The following is a 20,447-nucleotide window of genomic DNA, read 5'->3' as shown; positions in this document are numbered from 1 at the left end:
TCTCCAAAAACCACATGGGTATCAACTTCAGAGTACTTGTGTGTACAATCAGAATATTTTTTACAAAATAATTTTGCACATGACCAATGACAAAGTAAGTTTATAGAACGACTTCCATTTTCATTGAAAAAGCAGCTGTCAATGATATCAAAAAACCTGGACTTTAATTTATCGTGGGGAATGGTTATATATAAAGTTAAAAAGTCATAAGTTTTTATGTTGTTGATTTTGGTAAAATTTTGTGATTTCAAATTTTCCAAAAGTTCCTTGGAATTTTTAAGCATCCACATCTGATTTACACCAATTCTCGAAGATATTGTTGCACAGTATTCCTATAGTTTCTCCTTCACTACTGTTAATATTTTAGTGAGGAGTAAAGAAAGAGGCTTGGTAGAACATTTACTGGACCCCCTATGTATCTTTGTTTGTAAGGATTTTTATGAAGTTTCGGAATCCAGTAAAGGTATGGTAATTCAAATTCATGTTGGTTGTTGGGAATATTAAAAATATTCAAAATTGACATATGATTTTGAAAAGTTTCCTCCTTAGAAAGGGAGCTATGGGCATAAATTGGATTACTACTTGTTGAATTAAATCCCAGTTCCTCTAAAATATAATTTAAATAATGAGCCTTACAAACAAACACAATGTTGTTACCTGCTTTTTCAGCAGGTACATACTGATCGTGTAATCTATTTAATTCTTTTTTCACTTCTGAATTATTTAACACAGAAGGATAGCTGGTTTTCAATTTGCCCCTCAATCGCCTAACATGATATGATATGCAAGACAAGATGATATGGTTGAATTAGGAAGATCGCACGCGCATGTTTGTGTGCTTAGGTCTGATTGGCTGATACAAAAATCTCAAAAGCTTCCTTTTTTATATATTATAGAGTTCTACAATACGATAGAAATAAAAGTTCTTGAAAATGTGCCCATGCATGTGTGCTGCAATCTGAAACTTAAATGCTTATAACTTCCTTACTTTTCAACCTAACTTGATGGAACATGTATGTATGTGTGCTAATTTCTAATTTCCTTACACTTAAATGTAACTCAATTTTTTTTCTCATGAAATTCGTTGAAATTTATCTCATAGGTATATATTATGAGGCACTAAAAGAAGATGTATCTGTGAAACCTAGAACACATGTGCATGGACAAGCGCTTAAATCTGACTGGCTAATACTCATACGGCTAAATCTGCGTTATTTTCCCAATAAATGCTTTGGAAAGTATAATGTGTAGGCTTAGAATACAAAGGTATTGCCTATAAATGAAGCTTGTAGGAAATAGGGCACCATAAGGGAACTAGGGAGCCGTTTGGGGAACATCTGTTAAGGGTTTCCGTTAAAATTAGCACTAGTTAGCTCAATAGAAAGGGTTCAGATTCCCTTTTCAAAATATATTAAGTAGATTTTACATTCACTTTCCCGTCATTTAAATGTTTATTTAGAATGAACACTTGACCCATTCATATTCAAAAATCATTTTAAATAGTTCTGATAGACCTATTTCCCACGCAATATGCTTTATCCGTCAATTTAAAAAAATAAATTACCAATCAATAAATTATTCAATGAAATAAATGACCCAAAATAAAGATGACATAACTGACAATATAATTAAAAAAAAAACAAACTTTTCCATGAACTTTGAAAATTGACAAATATGTCTCAGATCGGGGGATTTTCTTCGTCTTGTTCGCCCCCATCCTTTATCATTACTCGTGTTGTGTTGTTTATGAAATATAGTGCCTGCACATTTGACCTATCGAACTTACTTCTTACGTGGTAACCTGACCAGCAGAACACGTTTATTACTTGGAGGAGAAAAACAGTCATTTTATATCAGTTTTGATAGTAAAGTAAACAAATAAAACATTTATATTCAGAGGGGATTCCGTAGTAAGGAGATGAAAAAAAACAACGAAACAATGGGTCAAATACATGTACCTACAGTTGAATTACTGTTGAATTGTAAACGAATTACAGTTGAAATACAGTTGAATTACTTACTGAGTAAGATGTCTTTCCAGAACAAAGAGAAATGACTGTAAATAATGCACAATAAACTTGTTTACTCAAACTTACGCCGGATAAGGACACACTTGTTAGTAACGATAAATGAAAATCGACACGGTTGATCAGTCACCCATGAAAAGAAACCATACTGGACATTAATGAATGAAAAAAGTAATTTTTAAATTAATCCATTAAATGCCAAGGTCTAAAGGACAAATAGGGACAGAAGGGCAAACCTGCGTTGGAGTTTTTCGTAATTTAAATCGGTAGATAAGACATATCAAACATCTCTGTGTGATCTTGAGACAATTTTCAGTGGCTAGATGTAGCATTCTTAATCAGTTAAATAAGTTATTTATTATTAGTGGACCTGCAAAACTTGTCCCAATGATGTCCATTACTACAAACTTTCACTTTGACATTTGTAATAAGGTAAGAGTACTGGACTCCTTCAGAGAAGTGATACAGTTAGAGTTGTTTCTCCTTAATAAGATACATGTAGTACACCCTGACTAAAATGTAAAATACGAATAATTCTTAGGTATATATTCTTTTATTTCTATAAATAATTGTTTTTAAACAGTGGGAACAATAAAAATACAGATACAAAAAACAAAAAATATATATATTTTTTTTAGAAAATGAGAGATATAATTTGTTTGAAAAGCATGTTTAATTTAGATTCTGATTAATTTGGATGTAATTGTTCCAGTTTAACTTTTGTTTTTTAAATTGAAAAGAAATCTTTTACGGACTGTTTGTGGACTAAGTAAATCCTTATTTAAAATAACATTTGATTTTTCAATGAGAAAAGTCTGAGTTTAATCTCCACGTCACCCAGTGAGATTCGAACCAGCGATGTAAGGATTATCTCCTAAATCCACGGCTCCATAGAAATGTACCTCTCTATTACCAGTGGTGGATCCAGGATTCTTGAAAAGGGGGAGGGGAAACGAATCGGGGTCTGGGTTGGGGGCCCAGGGGGCGAAGCTCCCGAAAGCTCTTAGGTTTTTGTTTTATGGAACAGTTTTCCGACTTATTTTAGCTATACTTTATGTAAAATTATTGCAATATCCCACAACAAAACAAACTGAATTAATCTTGTGTGTATTTTTTGTCACAAAAGGGGGTGGGCCTTCTGCCCCCCCCCCTCTTAATCCGCCAGCGATTACTACATACATTCTCTTTGGTTGTACATGATCCTTCCTCTTCAATGATTTCAGTACGTGTGTTGTTATCAAGTATCCTTTAAGATTGCTGATCTAGGTTATTTGTGTAAATCTTGTAAAAAACAGATGTTTTGTACAAAGATCATGGTAGAAAAGGTGGGGAAACTGCTTATATGGAATTAATTCATTCGTAATAATTTGGATAAAAATATAGTATCAATACTAAGGGGCCTGTATGAAAGAGTCTGAAGGAACATCCTCAGTTCCTCACATGTCTAGGTTTTATAATGCCTATGGCTACACTTATTCTATCTGCTTATAGAATAACTTTAAACACAAGTATTCCAAAACAATTAAATTAGGATTTAAAAACAAATTTTATACATGTTCAAACAAAACAAGAGTTCCACGCAACTCTCCCCGTGGATCGAGGCCTTCAATATAGATCTCTCTGTTATTGTTTAATTCCCATTGTACATTCCTTTTCGGAAGTTAATAAAATTCTTGCGCTTATAAAGAAAACGCATTTTATTTACCAAGTAACTATATCTCAAAGTATATGCATTTAAAAATGTATCTAAATACGATAAATTTACACGAAGCTTTCAGTGCATAGTGAAAAATGAAGACCGTCGCCTAGGTTACATTTACCGGATGCCTCATATGGAATCAATCGTGATCCACCGAAGCCGATCACAAAAATTCTAAATTCGGCAGACGCCATCCATGCAGTTTATGACTAATTATCATTTAGTCAATCTGACATACTTATTGGCAAAATAAAAAAAAAAAAGGTTCATTAATGACACATGTAGATAGATACTGCGGTAAATAGAATGTTTATGTACTCTCTGATGTTTTGTTTTATCAAGAATTTTAAATGTTTGCCATAAGTTCGTGAATTGTTTTCCGAAGAGATTTCCTTATTAACATAAAATAACTTAAAACACGCACACATGTACACGCAAGAATGAAAGAATGAATTTCATTGGGAAAATGAAGACAAACTCCACCATTACGTTTTATTAATCACAGGCAGGTTTCTTGATAAGAGTGTTTTTCTTTAATTTCTACAAAATATTAAGCAAAAAGAAATGCATTTCAGAACGTGAAAAAATATAAATTTTACAAATAGTAGGAACTAATTTTCAATTTTAAAATTTTATGAAATTACAAAGGAAACATTGGAATTTACTGAAAATTTTCCTCATAATTTTCGCTGACTAGAGCTTAGTAATCAATACATGTATCAACTTTCAACATATTGGCAAGTAAAGAAGCATTTGAATAATTCAAATAATAAAATAAATAACATCATAATAAATAAACAATAAAATCTTTCACCAATGCACACGATGTTTCAATCATAGCCAGTGCTATTTGAAGTCAAATGTTGCGATTTTGAAGTCTGGTTTTGGTTGCGAGCAACAGAGAGTGCATTCATATAAGAAGCAGACTCGTTCTTTGTCTTACAAACTCTTGGAGTCGTGCCATTACGACTATAATCTGTCAAAAAACTACTTGTCCTGCTATCCACAATCCAGGGGTAGTCATGCGTAGTAGCATCCGACGGAATTCTGGGTAGGAACACGTTGACGAATAATTTCTTTTTGTCTGATTTGTCACGTGATCTAGGAGTGAGCAATGATTCGTCCACACTTTTTACAACACGCAACCTCTGATCATCAGATTGTTTCTCTTGTTCGTATTTGAATCTTTGGATGGATTTCTTTTTTATTTGCGTTTGTTCTGGAAAATCAAATTCCCGTGTATCAGTATCCGGTGTTGTAGGTGGCGCTGTTGGATAATTCGACTTCCAATGAAAACAGGTTCTATTTTCATCAAAATCTGAGTCATTTAAAAGATTGGCATCACAAATTTTACACATCTCTCCGGATGAGTTTGATTTATTTTCACTTAATCGACTGAATAAATGTTCAGGAACTTTAAGGTGCAAACTCGGGTCACATTTCAGATCTTGTCTTTGTAGCTGTTTCCCAATCATCCAAGCGTCTTTATGACTTCTGACGAAATCCCATTCATCCTTAAAATTGTAAGATTTAAAATTTTCCGATTCCTTTGGAAGGTCGCCCCGGTTTCTATAAATCCCTTCGATTATCTCCCTTTCTCCTTTCGTTAGCCCGGCTTTATCCCGGAGAAACATGCGCCCTGGATTCACGTGAGCGCCATTAGAAGAGCATTTGTGTCTGGCCCTGACTTTGTCGTGTTTTTGTGAGGCCACAGCCAGGTCTCTATAGAACTTGGATACGGACACACATTCTCCCAAATCTTCTGACCAATCATAGAATCTCGCGATACTCACGTGAGATCTCGGCATCGTTACAACAGCAGACCGGATCCTAGGGGACGCTGCGAATGACTGGTGATGTAACGGATGTGACGTTTGGGGTCGTGGCTTCTGGACGAGCGGAGTGAAGCTGAAATTATACAGAGACATGGTGACCATTTTGACAACAATGATAAATAGCGTCCCTTTAATGAAAATGTACTCGTCTGATAAAACGAATCCCCCATATTGATCAATAACCTCGTTTTTCCTGAATTTGTTATTGATCTTTTTGACTTTAATTTCTAAAAATCTAAGTTAACTTTAATCACTTTATTAGGTATAGGTCGGCAATCTTTGATATCACAAACGCACGCGCGGCCTCAGGTAAAATCCTTTTGTTTATCATATTGAACGTATCAGATCTTTGATTAAGGTAAAACATTGGAAATGGTTTCATGTCGCCACGAAAAAAAATAAAACGATACACAAGGACGGTAATTATACAGAATTAATTACGATTTCCGGTAAATGTCAAAACATATCTGAAATTTTACCTCTGATAATTTGTTCTGAGGAAAACGAAGAAAAACATGTTCAGATTTATTAAATCATTCTGAACCAAAATGAAAGATGTCAATTAAATATTTCATAAAACAAAGCATTTCAAGATCAAACACTTGCTTTGTTTTTATCAAAAATTATACTTAGTAAATGTCCTAATCAATGACGGTATACATTCACCAAAGACCGTTAATTATCCGCTTATATGTTCTATATAGATACGTCATAAAAATATCGTCTGCTTCAACAAATTAATAAATGATAGTTTATACCCGACAAAATTATTTAAATACCCGGATCAAACATACGCTTAGACAGCGGCAGTTCCGACCTTTTTTGTTTGACTTTATGAAATATTGAGTATTATATAGAGCTGATAACGAAATTCTCGGTGCCCCATAACATAAACTGTATACAGTAAATGTCGGCGTGCTGACCAAGGCATGATGTTGTGGAATGTGAAAATCAACGAACATGCAGTTTGTTACGGAATTTTTTTTTCAAGCATTATATTATTATTTCAAGTTGTATATTCGTTTTGAGACCAATTGCTTGTTTCAAAATGATTTTTATTATTTTCTCTCTCTCTCTCTCTCTCTCTCTCCAGTTTTTTTCCTATTATATTGAACAAAGTTAAAATCCATGCAGCAGAGTACAGTTTGCCACTCGGTAGAAAAATCACAGTCATAAATTAACAAAAGAACCCAAATTACAGACAGATCCGTCTCCACACACACACGCTTTATCCCCCATTACAGAAATGTCAAATCGCTAAAATATTTTCACTTCATTTCGTTAAATATTCCATTTGTTTACCCGAATGCTTTTTCTATTATTATTTAATGTCAGAGCGTTTCACGACCATGTATTCGGTTACGTGGGCTGTTAATAATGAGAAGACAGAAAGACAATTAAATGTTGATTTCCTAATCAGCAATGAGATCTAATTAACATTGCCGGTTATAAGATCAAGTTCGGGCGGTCCGTGTGAATGTTTATTCAGCTGTACACACGTCACTCATCTAAGGTTTTCTGAATTTTACGGTCTTTTTCTTTAAAATCATGTAGCATTTTCTGTTGTAAATTTTGATGAGTTGTTAAAAGAAATTCCTTGTAATTATACAGGACTAGAATAGGACTGAAGTAAATCTTTAGATTATTAGCGAGTTTGTTTTTTTTCCCCCTCTTTTAAAGACAGGACAAAAAATGTTAACGTAATTTGACAGAGTCTTCGTAGGACTGGTTTTACCCATTTGTCTTTCGGGGCCACGTGTGGCCATTTAAGGGCCTTTTTAATTATGAATAATCAGGGATTTTTTGTTTACCAACAAGCTCTGGTAATGAATGACATCTCCAAGCGTATGCGTCAAAATAAATGAGAATTTCCCATATTTTGTAAAATTTCAGAGCCGCCAAACTGAATTTTAAAAATTAACATCGCTTTGCTTTTCACCGTAACATTTTATTTATTTAGAATCGGCATAATGAATTTGTATGCCAACTCTTTAAGATAAAATAGTTTTTAATGATTCTATAGGGCAGAGAAAATGCAGGAAAAATGAAGAATTCGTTTGGGCTGACCAAAAAATAAATTGCAAGACTTACAGTTTGTGATGATCCAATAAGACTAAATATTCCCTTAATTATCAAGATGTTTTAAAAACGTCAACGTTAACAACAACAAGCGAGGACTTTATTTTTAAACGTTGCCTTTTGTTTTAAAAGTAAAAATGCGAAACTGATATACGTGTATTAGTAACTGATTAAATGATACAATTCAAAAGTTTAATTACAAACATAGACACAACGGTACGATGTGAATTATATCTGAATTTTACGATCTTCCCTTAGTTTCGAATTCCACGTTCGACAAAAAATAAAGATCTAGTTCGACAGAGGCGAAACAGTACATTTCTGATGTAACGGACGATACGACCAAAGTAGTCACGCCAAGTAGATCAATCTGTCCTTTGAATATGGGCACTTTTTCAATTTTTTTTTCTAATTTAGATTAGTATTTAAATGAGTACTAATTTCCGCAATAAGATGCAGATGAAATACTTTTCAAGAGTGCATCAGTCGCGATTTGTTTTATTCACGATAACAAAGGCAAATAAAAGCATAGATATATACCGATTACAAGCCATTCGATTTTTAAATTATTTTATATTTTACAAGATTTTTAATTTATTCAAGCAAAAAATATCACCTGTATTGAATTGGTGTAAAACGAGGAATCCAAGACTTACTTTCCAAGTCTTTTTTTTTTATAATCCAATCCGAACAACACTACAGTAATAGTCACTAGATCTAACACGCGTCAGCTACTTTCTTTTCACATCGTAAAAACAATCAACTTATAGCACGACTCAGTGCAGATGAGTTAATTCATCTTTCAGCTGTCGCCATCAATATAACCATCCGCAAAATATCGCGAGGCAATCATCTCGTGAGATCTTCCGTGTTTCCGGTTCGTTTCACTTTTCCCAGGTGTCGTCACGGAAGCTAAGTCTCTATTTCTTCTACAACTCAAGGCCTGAATTGACATTGGTTCAATAACACGGTGCATTAACAGCATTCAATAATACAAAGGCGCATTGTTTCTTCTTTCTTGCAGCAATCAAGGCCGTCATTTGTGCCATTTAGGGTGTGTCATCGAGACATATAAACAGGGACGTCTGCCAAAATCAGGCAGCCTTGATTCCAAGTCTGTTGACTCGGATTCCATTTTGTGTGGACTGTGTCCCCTAACATCAGCTTTAGTCCTTATAATGAGCTTGTTTTTCTGTAAAAGCTCCAAGACAAGAAGTCAACAGGATAAACATAGGATCTTTAAATGGATTAATATCTAAAACAAACGATTTACGGAAGTACACAGGAAAACACGTGTAAAATTTCTCAGGTGAAGGGGGAGGACTGATTCTCTTTGATTGTCTGTTTGTCTTCGAAATCAATAGACTCCGCGGATTGCAGGTTATACCTTAGAAAAGCAAGCTTCTTTATTTAAGAACAGCATATTAACATACCATAAAAGGTTTTAGTTCTGAAGACTGAAGCCCAGTTGTCCGTCAGTCTGTCTGTAGCTGTCTGTGAATACTTTGAATAACTTTATAAAACTCCTTTATAGCTTTTAGTCAGATAAATAGATCTTGATAAACAAAGTCAAAGATTAAAATATAAAGCCATAACGCTACAGTTCTGCAGCTAAACACAAGAATTAGAGAAAACATTAATATACATAATATCTGATTTTAATCGGGTTCTTGCTTTGATAATTAAGAATAGATAAACGTTTTAAATTCTTGTAAAATGTTTTTCATAAACATTTTTCAAGATACAAAATTTCTCTTAAACCAGTTTAGCTTATAATTTTGTTTGATTTGTTTGTTTCTATAAAGCTTTGCATAAGTTTAGGAAAACCAAAGCTTTAAAGGCCCTGTTTGATCCAAGGTTCTATACCCTTTCAATTTTAATTTTAATTTAAATCGGAAAAAGGTTGGACAATGATATACATGTATCATGTTTTACAGTTATAGAAAAAAAAAACGACATTTTGCAAACTAGATTGTTTGCTTATCCTCTATCAAATCTTCATATACATGTAGTCATAAAATTCAAGAATGTTGGTAAAAAGCACAGAAAAATTCAATTCCCTTGTCATTTGGAAATTTTAACTTTAATTTTGGTTAAAAAGATTTTTATGTTTTCACTTGGAACATGGTTGTTGTACCGGTCCTGCATACGTAAGTTTTAACGAATGCTGACCACTTCAAATGCACACCAATTATTAAAAAAATAAATAAATAAAAAGCCACCATAAATATAAAGATAAAGAAGTCTGAAGTTTAAACGGAAGAAAGAAATACTAGAGAATAAATCACGTGAATGTTTATTTTAAACAGAAATCAGTTGCAGGATCTTTCTTGTTTAAGTTTTCAAGATATACGACTCTCTAAATACACGTTTACTTGTATCACACCAAATCAGACCCGAGTTGTGGATTTTATTAAGAAACTAAAATCAATTCCGTTATCGTGGATTAAGGTAATCCCCCCTGAATATCGGACCCCCCAGGGGGGAGCAGGCAGTCCTCGACAACAAATCGATCACCACAGATAAAAAGGTCAAACGAAACTTCAATCATCGACGACATTAAACAAACGAAGAAGAGGCCATTTCTCGAACTGTGACAACAAATCGTTTCAAAATAAAGTGACAAATGTATAAATTTATATACTTTAGTTCATTCCTGTACATACTTGAGAAATATGAACAAGAAGTGGTTTCCAGCAGAGAATTTCTTCTAACTTATAAAGTATTTTCATTTTGTTCTTTTAAAAAAATTAATAGATTTACATAAAGTGAACATGAGATCTACCTAATGGTAAGAAAAAAATCTACAATGATGCAGTGCGTTGCAGAAAATATTAATTTCACAATTAAGTATTAATACCTCCCCCCCCCCCCCCAATGAACAGACTCATCTCCGATATTATTTTAATGGGGATATGTGTGATTTTGAATCACTGAGAGAAAAACGAGTTTACTTACGTAATTGATAGTCTTAATTGATTAATTGATAAAAGCATTTATTTCTCAAGAAACAGATTTTCAGTCCTTACAGTGAGTGCTTTTGGAAAAGCTTAAAATAAAAACATGTTCAAGTTAAACTTGATAAGAGGTGAAACCACTTGTATTGTGTGTGTGTGTGTGTGTGTTGGGATGGGGGGGGGGGGGGGCTTGACATGCTACAGTTATACAGAGTAATAGCGCTAAATGCCGTGCTATAGGATTGAGCATTTCCGTGCAGTCTGTAAAAAATTCATATAAAGGCATTGATTGATTTTAAAAGCATTGTCAACATATTTCCGTTCCCACTGTAAATACCATGTTAATGATCAATTAAAGCCGCTTTTAATTGGCACGTTACGCAATTCTCAGGTCCTATTTTTTCTGGTTATTTATTGATCGATTTACAACAAATTATACAGACAGACATCACTTTATCTAAACCACCCACTAAGAGAGAGAGAGGGAGAGAGAGAGAGAGAGAGAACAAATTGTACAGACAGACATCACTTTATCTAAACTACCCACACACACAGAGAGAGAAGAATATATATGACTAATTTCTTTGTTGTGGAGATTGTTACTAATTTCTGTCAATTTCGAAGGGAAAATAGAACCTCCATCTGATACAGCGCATGTGAAACTGATACTGAAATTCTTACCCATCTCTCTCTCGACTTTACTGAAGTTTCGCCTTCTCAAGCCCTCATTTCTTAACATGTAGTAGTAGTATCTTTATTGGCGTATACATTACATATATTGCCACAGAAGTATAACATTAGTTTTATAATATAAACATTGGTCAACAGGTGTTACACAGGTGCTTTATAACATAACTTGAAATATACATATATGAAAGAAGAACTATACAGCAGTATCTCCTATTATTAATCTTGCTTTAGAGTAAAGTTTTCCCTCTTTTTAAAACATTCAAACACGTATTTCCCAAGTTTTTTAAGTACATTTTCTGAGTCGGAATTAAGTAATTCAATTAATTTTACCATACTAGGTCTTGCGTAAAAATATTTTTTAATATATTTTTCTCTTAACTCAACATAAAACTTGCATATTAAAACAAAATGATATTCGTCTTCTATTTCGTTAGATGTACAAAATACACATTTTCGTTCACTTATAAGACATTTTTGCTCATATCTACCAGACTCAATACGTAAACAATGTGAAGATAATCTGAGTCTACTTAATGCTTTTCTATGTTTTTCATAATATATACAATTGAGATATTCAGCCTGGTGCATATGGGAACACAAGCTTAAGCTTTCATTAAAAGCGTGTAATAATTGTGTATTTTTTTAACCGGAACTTTTCAACGAGTGTTACATTGCTGGAAGAGAGTTACCCGACAGGATGAACCATGCACCGGCCATAAAGATTGACAAAACACAAAATGTTGGTCAAAGCTCGGACTTTACTCACCCTGGTTCTGGTAAAAAACGAATTTTTTTCAGATGATAATCATTTAAGTTGATGGATTTTTTTTAAACTGCATAGAAAATATATTTAGTACACCTTTAGTTTTCTGTTTTGTTATTTGGAACACCATATTTTATCATGCGCAAACTTTTACTATAATTTTCTCCAAAAAAATATAGCAAAAAGATTTAGGTTCTTAAACATTTCTTTTAATTTTATTCTCATAAAAGTCTGATTGCTTGTTTTACAAATTATATCTATAATATCCATTTTGTTTGAGGTCATGGGAAACTGACTTTCAGCTCTGTTATAAAGAAATCTTACCCAGGAAAAAATGGTATATTTAATGTAAATATTGTTCTACAAAGTAAAGTAAAATACATATCGTCTATGAAGGAAAGTAAATAAAAACGATATACGATTAAGTACCCTCTCTACACTGCACCCTAATTTAAGGGTACTTTTGTGTAGTAAGACTGACCCACCATTTGACAAAACATGGAATAAATTGTAGTCATCACTGTGTGACATAATTTAAAATAAAGTGTTCTAAACCATTTATTAGACCTAGATAATATAATTGAAAACTGTATTTGCATGTATTTTCTCCACTTGAGTAAGCAAGAGCGATTTTTCTTTATCATTACTTCATTGTCTTTGAAGATTTTTCCCGCATAAAGAAGACACGCTACCTAAATTAAAAATGAGTGAGTTAAGTTCAGAAATCCCCCTCTACACTATGTAATTTTCTCAAAGTCCAAAAAACATATTTCATCAGTGTATAGAGGGTCCTTAATTGCTTGTCTGATAAAGGGAGCGATTCCTAATTAATTAACTGTGATTTTGCATAATTTTACATTTTTTACAAAAGGAACTTAGGAAAATTACTGATTTTTTTTTTTATTTTATCTTGCGTTTGGAAATTGGTGAGGAGTCGCATATTTAATTAATTATGCACTTCCGTCAAACGTGGGACACTTAATGCACTCTTTGATGCATAATTTACATGAACTCAGCAATCAATCGATAACTGGCTTTTTATGATTAAAATGAAAGATGAATAAAACATCGGTTTCCATTGTAAACAGATAATAATGAATATTCATAGCGTCCACGGGATGGGTTCAATACATTTGTTCATTCATATATTCACTTTAAACAATGCAATACAATTGCAAGTTGCATTAATGAGAAAGAGAAAACATCTTTAAGAGAAATTTAAGAATACAAACCAAATAATTGATAAAAAGACATTTTCAAGCACGAAAGTTTAAATTACATTCCGTGTTACAAAAATAAAACCCGAGTTACATACAGTTTCAAAAGATATACACAGTATACTATGTCAGAGAAACCAAGTCCCTTAACTGCTGCTTCTTAACTGATGCTAAAAATAAAAAGAGTTGTTGTTCTTGTTACGGCAGTATACATATATTCTAAGATAATATCCTTATCTGACTATCGCACCTTATTCACAAACACTGTTTTTTTTTTGTTTTTGTTTTTTTGTTTTTTTGTTTTTTTTGTTTTTTTGTTTTTTTGTTTTTTTGTTTTTTGTTTGTTTTGTTTTTGTTGTTGTTGTCAAAACCCGACCTTAAACAAATATTATCTTGTCTTTCTAAAAATAATGGATATCCAAACGTCCCCTAATATATGTGCCTTAGTTGAATGCCAGAAAAAAAAATCATATCAACTTCATGGTCAAGTGGACCATATTCCCCATAATGATGTTAATAGTTTCAAAAAAGAAAAATACACAGATAAATTATATTTTTTGTGTTAAAACTTCAAATATATTTTTTGTTAAAATTCATTATTTTGCAGTTTAGACTTTTCAATGTTTGTCTGAATGATACGCATCATGCAATATATATATATATATATATATATATATATATATATATATATATATATATATATATATATATATATATATATATATATATATTGGAATTTGAATCAAGATATTATTTAAAATACCAAAATACCAATGTCATGTCATATGGATAAATCAAGGCAAACGTTTAACGAAACAAGAGAGCTTTCGAAACATTCCAGTAGAATACTCTTACTAAGCAGTTTACCCCCTCCACTGCATACCTCCCCCCCCCCCCCCCCCACACACACACAATACACAATGTTGACATATAAAGTCGACTTGAGCTTTTCCCCTTTTCAAGATTCTTACTACAAATTAAAAAAAAATAGATGTGTACATTATAGGATATATTTTTTAACCAATTTTGGTTGTACATAATATGCAAGTATCAAATTCCTGAAATATTAAGAAACTAGATTTCAAAATTAGCACTTTTTTGCCACTCGCCTTACAAGTCTATGGAGTTTAAATCATTCTATGGTACGATAGCGGAAAATCTTGAAAAAAAGAATAAAATAAAATAAAAATAAACTTATGTGGTTATTTTTTATTATCTAAACATGAATCTGGTAGCAAGATTCAAGATTTTTAAGATTTTTTTTTTGGGGGGGGGGGGGGGCAATGATCTTAATCTGGCGCAACTCAATTCAATTTATCAATCAGCAGAAATGTCGTTCATTCTTAACTACGATCAGGTAACAGACACGGTAAACTCGACAGTGTCAGTGTAGTTTTTTTTCTTTTTTAACTGTTTCAACACACACAATGATTCTTCACATATGGGTATAATCCCAGGAGACTTAACTTATTGTTCCTTATCAGAATCTGTTGAGAGTTTATCGTAATAAAAATAAATCGTCGAATTTTCTTTATCACTGCGTAATCTGAAAACGTTGATTTATTCGCAAAATTAATGTAGCAGAATAAATTCTAGAGACCAAGGCTCGCATTAAATAACGAAGAACGGGTTTGAATTCCGGAAATAATTACAGATACGGATGATTACGGAATCTATTTATCATAAATCGCTTCTAGAGATGTTCTTGTTAATGAAGTAGAAGAACAGAAATAAAAGAAGTGACGTAATAAGTCCTTTTTTTCTTGATCGATTCTCCATCAGAAATCGTCGAATCTCGTAATACTTCACACAAATCAGAACACATCAGGAAGATTCATGTTCTCATCTCATTTCCGCTTCCTGCATTCAAGATTTGTATCATTAACTACATGTAGTTAGTCCACTTTATATCTAGTATCTCTGGTGCTGGAGAGAGAGAGAGAGAGAGAGAGAGAGAGAGAGAGAGAGAGAGAGAGAGAGAGAGAGAGAAGGGAAGAGCTTCTCAACGAATACAAGTTCACCCTTGCATTAAGTCTATGTAATATATTTTAACCTAAAATTCGAGGTCAATAAACAAAAAAAGGAAATAATTACAGTCCCCTCATTTGTTTTAATGCCACCGTGGAAAAGACAATAATATTTGGGATTTTGTTCAACATATAATGGAAACATTTCGGCAGAAATGGTCAGGAATACATATTAGGAAATTGTCATGTAGATTTTATATATAATTACTGTCACCCGGTAAATTTCAAATCCAAGACAAAAAAAGAAAATGTCCCTCACCCTACCAATCCTTCGACATCTTAACCCACACGTTCTTGTTTCGTATACTGGGCACCCCTACTTTTTCTTTCCACAAGGTATCTAACTCAGTTCAGACGCCAACTTCAAACCGCGTTTACCGTCTTCCTTGGAAGACGGTATACAGAGTTGAAGTATTTTAGAGTCTTCGGACTATGCACTTCCTTTCTTTTGTGATTGGTAGAAATTGCATGATGAGAAAATTTTCGATTATTTCATTGGTTGAAATGCTGTTCAAGGCAAGATAATTTTCTGATGATCTAATTTTCGAAAGACTTAACAATTTTTCAAGATTTTCAATCGTAAAAAAATATGACAAAACGAACAGTGGATATTGGCACTAATTAATTAGATTTAACATGCTAGTTTTTTTTTATAGCAATTACCAAAAACGTGTCCATATTTTCATTGTTAACAAAATTGATCTTTATTGTATGCAAGCTTTACAGCTTGTATGTATTCTTTTTTCCCTTTGTTTTGCACTGTCTTTCTAATCTCGGCAGCACTCGGATTCGTACCTCATCTACATATCACAAATGTGACGGAATCAGCCGAGGTTTGCCGAATGATTTCAGCAGCAGAGTCGAAGTTTACGTAGACTGCCGAGCATCTGTTAACGTTTCACTTGGTAGAGCTTATGTCAGAAAAAACTAATGAAGAAGTACAAAGCCAAGAAATTTCAAGAATTATACGGCCTGATAGGTTTAGGTCAGTTTAATTTACTGTTAAAGGTTGTTGGTAAAGACGGTATTAAGCTTTTTGAAAAAGCTCTACTTGTTAACTTATCAATCATTAACCTACTTTAACAAGACATAGGATAAAACCAGAGACTTCAGAATGAAAAATTCGGAAGTCCCTGTTAAAGTGGCTGTGGAAAGAAAAATTGGGGTTGTCCTACATACAAAACAAGTTCCTGTACCTCATCCTCCGACACCAACCCCCACCTTACTTTAATAAAAAAAAAAAAACTACGAAAACAAGAAGCTAAGGAAGAGGGCGTTTCTTATGCGGGACAAAAATTATCACATTTATAGTGAAAGATATTTACTGAGAGCAATACCCAAGTAATATATAAGATGCACAATGCAATAAACATCCATTTTATAGGCCAAATATAATCATGTCTTAAAAAGAAAAAAATACAGGCGTTTTACAACCATGCACTCATTCACTGATGCATATTAAAGGTGCTTTGAAGGGAGAGAGAGAGAATCATAGTTGCAGAACAGTAGCTCTTTGGTTGAAAATTTTCTCAACCAGAGAGGTACAGTTCTGCAACTAAGAGAGAGAGAGAGAGAGAGAGAGAGAAGACCCTACTGGTGTGAATTTAACTTACCCTGCGCGAAATGCATTCAATTTGATGGGTTTCACGAATTCCTTATTTTGACACCGGAAGCAAGGGGGATAATTACGATACGAGAGACCGGAACATTCCGCTACCATGACAACTTTCTAATTATAATTCTGAGTTTTAGAAAATTTTGTTGACCCCCGTTATCTATGTATCTCCTCCAGCTTTGTAAGTTGACTTCGTCACCTGATTTTCTGTTCACAGTTCTGCTGTTTTAGGATCCCGGAATCTTGACTAACTTTAACCAGTCACGAGAAGAGTCCAGGAACTTAAAGGAAATTCTCGGAAAAAAATTCACTGAAGGGGAAAATGAGTCTCAAGATGTAATTAGCGACACACGCAAGTTTGGCCATTAAAGCAGAACTCATTCTAAGTGTCCTGTTGATTATCGAACATAAGTTGGGTTTTTGAAGTTCTCGTTAGCAAATATACAAAAACTCGAGATGTTTTAATCTTTAAATGGATGCCTTCATTTCAGAATTACATCATTTTCCTCCCAGTTCGATAAACGGCGGGATTTTATCTGCGCGCACCTGTCGTTCAGTACAGCACCATAAAGCAAGAATTATTACTTACAGTTTTATCACACCTTAGAATTGTATAAAATCAGGTGATAACTCAGAAAAAATTAACAGAATCATTAGCAAGTGTCAACACGAGGAGATTAATTGGACTGGGCCATTGTTATGAAGTACATGAAGGTCAAACACGCCCAGTATACAAATGATTTTAAACATCTATGATTCACTTAGCTAATGCGAAACAATGTAGAAATTTACTTTTTCCCATTTTCAATAATGCAATCAGTTTGATTTTATTCGGGTAAAAAGAGAATCAAACATCAGAAACTTCTGCCAGTCTTTAACATTTTTTCCCCCTTATTGTTATGTTTTTTAGGAGAATAAATGACACCTATACTAGTGAGTGCAAACCCAATACATATATTTCTTACACAGATATAAGCACTATGCTCTCTCTCTCTCTCCTTTTTATTTAACCTCTGTAATTCTTCTCTCTCTCTCCTTTTTATTTAGCCTCTGTAATTCTTCTCTCTCTCTCTCCTTTTTATTTAGCCTCTGTATTTCCTCTCTTTCTTTCTGTCTCTCTCTTTCTCTCCTTTTTATTTAGCCTCTGTATTTCCTCTCTTTCTCTCTCTCTCTCTCTCTCCTTTTTATTTAGCCTCTGTATTTCCTCTTTCTCTCTCTCTCTCTTTCTTTCTCTCCTTTTTATTTAGTCTCTGTACTTCCTCATCTGTTCTTCTTAATTTCCATCACGTCATGTAAACATTTATTATAATGTACAATCTTTTTAACCTTTTTTTACGATTAGGAGATGATATTTACTCCGTTGGACTTATTCAATGGTACCTATTTCACGTCTCTCCTTGGTTAAACACCCCCATGGCCTTTACTAAATAATACGGATACTCTTTTAAGAGATGTTTAATTCTTTCAGAAAATGTGTAATAGATGTGTATTTAATTTGCTGGATGGTATTAATCCTAAGCTTTGCATGTTGTGGAAATTGTCCATTTATATACGAATGAAGCAAATAATGAATTCAATTATAAATTCACACCGATAGTAATGTATGTACTTAGAGGATATCGGCGCCTGATGATTTTTTTTCTATGAAATGTTTCTAATCTCTGTTAAGATGATTCGTTACAAGTAACTATTGATTTTTCATTGGTATTAAATTCATATATAGTACATTTATTTATACGTAATGTTGAGTGAATGCATAAAACCTGAAAAAAAAAACTAAAAGACCTTGGTTGTGACTTAAAAAATAAATAATAAAAATTGCCTGGAGTGAAATATTCAGTAATTATACTTATATGCATTGTCGTCTACTGATTTTTATTTGAAAATTAAAATAAGTAAAATAAATAATAAATAAAAATGAAACTAATTTTGATTTTCAAATAAAAATAATTAAATTAAAACGACAGCATTGTAGTAATCTAACTATTACTCCCTCCCCCCCCCCCCCACGCCACCCCACTCCCCTTAAGGACACTTTTAGGTGATCTCGTGTCTTACCTGGAAGGTCGCCGCGGGGAGGACACCGTGACAGCCATATTGAGGGTCCTGTTCTTCTTGCTGTCGTTGGTTTGGGGAGGAGGTATAAATCCTTGTAACCAAGTGTAAATGCAGCAATCGCTGACCTCTGGAACCACAATCTTGACCAAATCCAAAGCAGAATGTCAAAAAATGTTGGTTCTATTTTTCAGATCTAGAAATGGACCCCTGCTGTGCCTGTAAATGCGGAAATATCGTGAAAAAATAACATGCCAATGTTGTGGGCTTTCATTTTGTAACTAAGCGTGTAAAAAAGAATTGGAAACTTGAAGGAAGTGCTGCTTCTCGTGTTCTCTCGGACCTTGCGAGATCTATGCGTTATCTTGACATCTATTCAGTATGTCGGATATCCGGTCTACGCCACACTTCTGTTCAGTTTAATGCCACCTGCCTGCGTCTAACATTACGCAATCGACCCAGTATAATTACTTTTTTTTTCTTGACTTTATTTTATCTGACTAGGGAGAACCCAATGTGCTGTTTCCAGATAACCATCAACTAACTTAAAGAATACGCACCAGTTTAACAAAAGAACCTGAGACTAAAACCAAAAATTTTAGTTTATTGTAAAATCTCTCAAAATCAATGATTCTGTTAATAACTGCTTGCATAAAAATACCTCTCTGTTTGAAAACCAGAAAAACCATTTTGAAATGAATGTAAAAAAGAATTTTATTTGCAAAATTACATTTAGGTCTTAGTCGAAGTTCTGTAGATCGGGACCCAGAAATTTAACTTCTTTTTCTTATACAATTCAATCGATTTAATCCCCCCCTCCATCCACCCCCACTCATAAAAACATAATAACGAGTGTAAAATTGATTGAAATATGAAGTACTTATAATTAAAGATAATTGACCGAAAGTAATGATAAAGGGAGTTTACCTTCATTGCCACAGATCAAACACTAAGCGTTTCCCTTCAGATTTAGATTTAACATAGACATATCTCATCACACTCGTATCTCGCTCACAAAGCAAATATTTTCATAGCAGTAATTAAATCACAAATAATACAAAAAGGGAAATAAACTCGCTGAAATACCCGTGCTTTCTGGTCAAACAATGTTTACTCTCTTTAAAAGCCTGTTATTCCTTTGTTACTTAATTTCCCTTGGTTAAGTAATATGTTAGTTATATAGCCATTGCGATCTTCTCTCGGAGAAACAGAGTCAATAAAAAGTCACTTCTAATGCTTATGCGATTTGCAAACTTTCAGAATCAGCCCCGGATCGGGTTAGTCGGATGGTTAAATTTTCTGTATTTCGCTTTACTACCGGGCTACGGCCGATTTTCTGTTGACTTAGACCATCAATGGCGCTCTCTACATCTCCTTCACGGGCTCAATATCGCCAAGGACCGCAATTTATGACACTCATACACGCTACTTTTATTGTTTGAAAATGGCGTTTCGATTACGAAATTCTCATTTGTCGCACAAT

At 33.5% G+C, this 20,447-nt stretch overlaps 1 protein-coding gene across 1 annotated transcript; it reads right to left on the bottom strand.

Annotated features, from left to right (window-relative positions):
* Nucleotides 1-4,303: 4,303 nt before the first annotated feature.
* LOC133180782 (uncharacterized) lies at nucleotides 4,304-19,049 on the bottom strand. Its single transcript, XM_061315243.1, has 2 exons — nucleotides 18,968-19,049; nucleotides 4,304-5,634 (listed from the first exon to the last, which is right to left on the bottom strand). Exons 1-2 carry the CDS (start codon nucleotides 19,003-19,005, stop codon nucleotides 4,557-4,559), a joined length of 1,116 nt encoding a protein of 371 aa, XP_061171227.1. The 5' UTR covers nucleotides 19,006-19,049; the 3' UTR covers nucleotides 4,304-4,556.
* Between the last annotated feature and the right edge of the window lie 1,398 nt (nucleotides 19,050-20,447).

The sequence above is a fragment of the Saccostrea echinata genome, unplaced genomic scaffold (assembly GCF_033153115.1).
Source record: "Saccostrea echinata isolate AGI-Se365-2 ecotype Australia unplaced genomic scaffold, CSIRO_AGI_Sech_v1 ptg000007l, whole genome shotgun sequence".
In the NCBI taxonomy this organism is placed as follows: domain Eukaryota; kingdom Metazoa; phylum Mollusca; class Bivalvia; order Ostreida; family Ostreidae; genus Saccostrea; species Saccostrea echinata.
Note: the sequence above shows the minus strand (reverse complement) of the source record. Positions and strands in the feature narration are given on the sequence as shown.

Excerpts from the sequence above, each read along its gene's own strand:
- LOC133180782 (XM_061315243.1), bottom strand. The coding sequence starts at position 19,005 with ATGGCTGTCACGGTGTCCTCCCCGCGGCGACCTTCCAG. Across the intron at positions 5,635-18,967 it reads TCCCCGCGGCGACCTTCCAG|CTTCACTCCGCTCGTCCAGA; the intron begins GTAAGACACGAG and ends GTATAATTTCAG.